At 30.7% G+C, this 2,001-nt stretch overlaps 2 protein-coding genes across 2 annotated transcripts in view; one reads left to right on the forward strand and one right to left on the reverse strand.

Annotated features, from left to right (window-relative positions):
• LOC109130084 lies at positions 746 to 1,402 on the forward strand. The gene is made up of 3 exons (XM_019239301.1): positions 746 to 879; positions 960 to 1,076; positions 1,158 to 1,402. The coding sequence occupies exons 1-3, from the start codon at positions 775 to 777 to the stop codon at positions 1,275 to 1,277; spliced, it is 342 nt and encodes a 113-aa protein (XP_019094846.1). The 5' UTR covers positions 746 to 774; the 3' UTR covers positions 1,278 to 1,402.
• LOC104754493 overlaps positions 1,663 to 2,001 on the reverse strand; it is a 2,782-nt gene continuing 2,443 nt past the window's right edge. The window contains exon 2 of the mRNA XM_019239300.1: positions 1,663 to 1,992. Coding sequence (XP_019094845.1) covers positions 1,792 to 1,992 — 201 coding nt within the window. The 3' untranslated portion in view covers positions 1,663 to 1,791. The remainder of the gene's footprint in view (positions 1,993 to 2,001) is intronic.

Genomic DNA, 2,001 nt, shown 5'->3' on the forward strand with positions numbered 1-2,001 from the left:
ATATACATTATTCATATTCTCAAATAAACAAATCCCAAAGTCATTTGTTAAAAAAAGTTGCAATATCAAAAGGTTGTATAAAATAACACACACTATTTCTTGTAAGAATTAATGAACATAAACATAAAGTTTTGTATATGATCACATCTTGTACAAGATTATAAAACAATTTTTTTGATTATGTCAATTTTGTTATACCTTTCAAGTGATTACTATTAATTTTACTATTAGATCAAGATATTGAAATCGTAAAACTAATACACTACAATTTTGTAGGTAAGATTGTAAAAGTGATGTAAAGTCAACTGCTAATTTATTGTTAAAAAGAAAGTTTGAAATTCCGATTATCCTAAAAAAACTAACCTGAATTTAATTTTGGAATTTAAGGAAAATGAGTAGTTTTCATAAAAATAAAAATTCTTGAAAATTGTCAATATAAAATTTTATTTTATCACATTTAATGCTTAATTTTTCAATAACAAATACTTTGTTGGGAAAAATAATTGTTGCATAAACATAACTACCTTGGGTTGGATGATGCAACAATAATGTAAACCTATAATTAGTATTTTAGATATTGGGATACATGGTGTGAGTGGGATTCCTTGCTGTCATATTATGTCTGCAATGTGGGCTGAATATAAGGAGACAAAGCTGCTAGAAACTGTAATTTTAGAATGCTATTCTGTCGAGAAGTGGAAACTTTGTTACAATTTGCTTTTGTTTCTTGTGAATGGGATGAAACTGTGGGAAACACATAGTGATGTTGTTGTTATGCCTCCTCCGGACAGGATAATGCCAGGAGGACCAAAAAATAATGACCAAATCAAAGATCCAAGCGAAGAAGCTTCTTCACAGAATTCTCAAAAGTCTATAGTGGTAATATGACTGTTTATTATGCATACGTCTCTATTTCTTATATGGTGGTAATCCTTACCAATACTTATTTCATTATGCAGACATGTAGCAATTGCGCACAAACAGGGCATAACAAACGCACATGTCAAATAGAGCCGGTGCCTAAGCCACCTAATATGCCTCAAGAATTTCCTTCTTATCATGCGAAAGCTATCATGGTACAGCTATAATTCTCTGTATTAGTATAGGTCAATGATTGCTTAGAAATGAACTTGTGACTCATGCATTTGTTTTTGTAGACATGTAGCAATTGTCAACAAACTGGAAACAACAAACGCAAATGTAAACGCGAACCAGTTTCTAAACCACCCAATTTGCCTCCAGGAAGACCTTCAAAAAGGCAAAAAACCATCCAATGAACTTAGCTTGTCACATGAAGTCTTGCTTTTTTGGATTTTGATGTTGCAACATGTTTAATTTTGATGTTAATCGTGTTTTCATCATTTTTATGTTTCAATAGGTTTAAATACTCAGATTTGTAATGAGGTTTTTGGTTATCTATCAAAGTTCTTAACTATTTAAAAACATATCTGTTTATTTCATTTCCTTAAAATGCAACGTTGTAACTTAATTGTCTTAACAGTAATCATCTAGATTTAAAAACACTATGGACGGAAGGGATTTTTCATTAACAGATTTTAACTTGAGGGGGCTTTCGATTAGCTAGATAATTGAGGGGTTTTATTTATTATACATCTTTAGTTGAGGGGTTTTATTACTAAAAACTCTAAAAAAAAAAGAAAAAGCAGAAGACAAGAGTTTCTTCATAATATAATCATCAAGTTTTCCAGATTAAAAAGAAAAAAAAAAAACACCCTAATCCAAAGAAACAAAAAAAAAAAAAAAATCCCAAAATCACAAACTAAAAAAACCCTAAATCGAATCAAAATCTTTTCTGATAAGAATAAAATAACCCAAAACAGCACAAACAGCAGCAACAGCATTGCCTTCTTTCAAAAGAACCTTAAAGACAAATCCAAACACTTCTCTTGTAATCTTGCGAGCTTCAACAACCAAAACTCTTCTCGATTTCCCAAAAAACGCGAGCAAAACAACCACCGATATCCAAATCACCATAACCGC

This window comes from Camelina sativa, chromosome 17, assembly GCF_000633955.1.
Source record: "Camelina sativa cultivar DH55 chromosome 17, Cs, whole genome shotgun sequence".
Lineage (NCBI taxonomy): Eukaryota > Viridiplantae > Streptophyta > Magnoliopsida > Brassicales > Brassicaceae > Camelina > Camelina sativa.

Coding starts and splice junctions, on each gene's coding strand:
- LOC109130084 (XM_019239301.1), top strand. CDS start 775: ATGCCTCCTCCGGACAGGATAATGCCAGGAGGACCAAAAAATAATGAC. Junction 880..959: donor ATTCTCAAAAGTCTATAGTG/GTAATATGACTG, acceptor TTCATTATGCAG/ACATGTAGCAATTGCGCACA. Junction 1,077..1,157: donor ATCATGCGAAAGCTATCATG/GTACAGCTATAA, acceptor TTGTTTTTGTAG/ACATGTAGCAATTGTCAACA.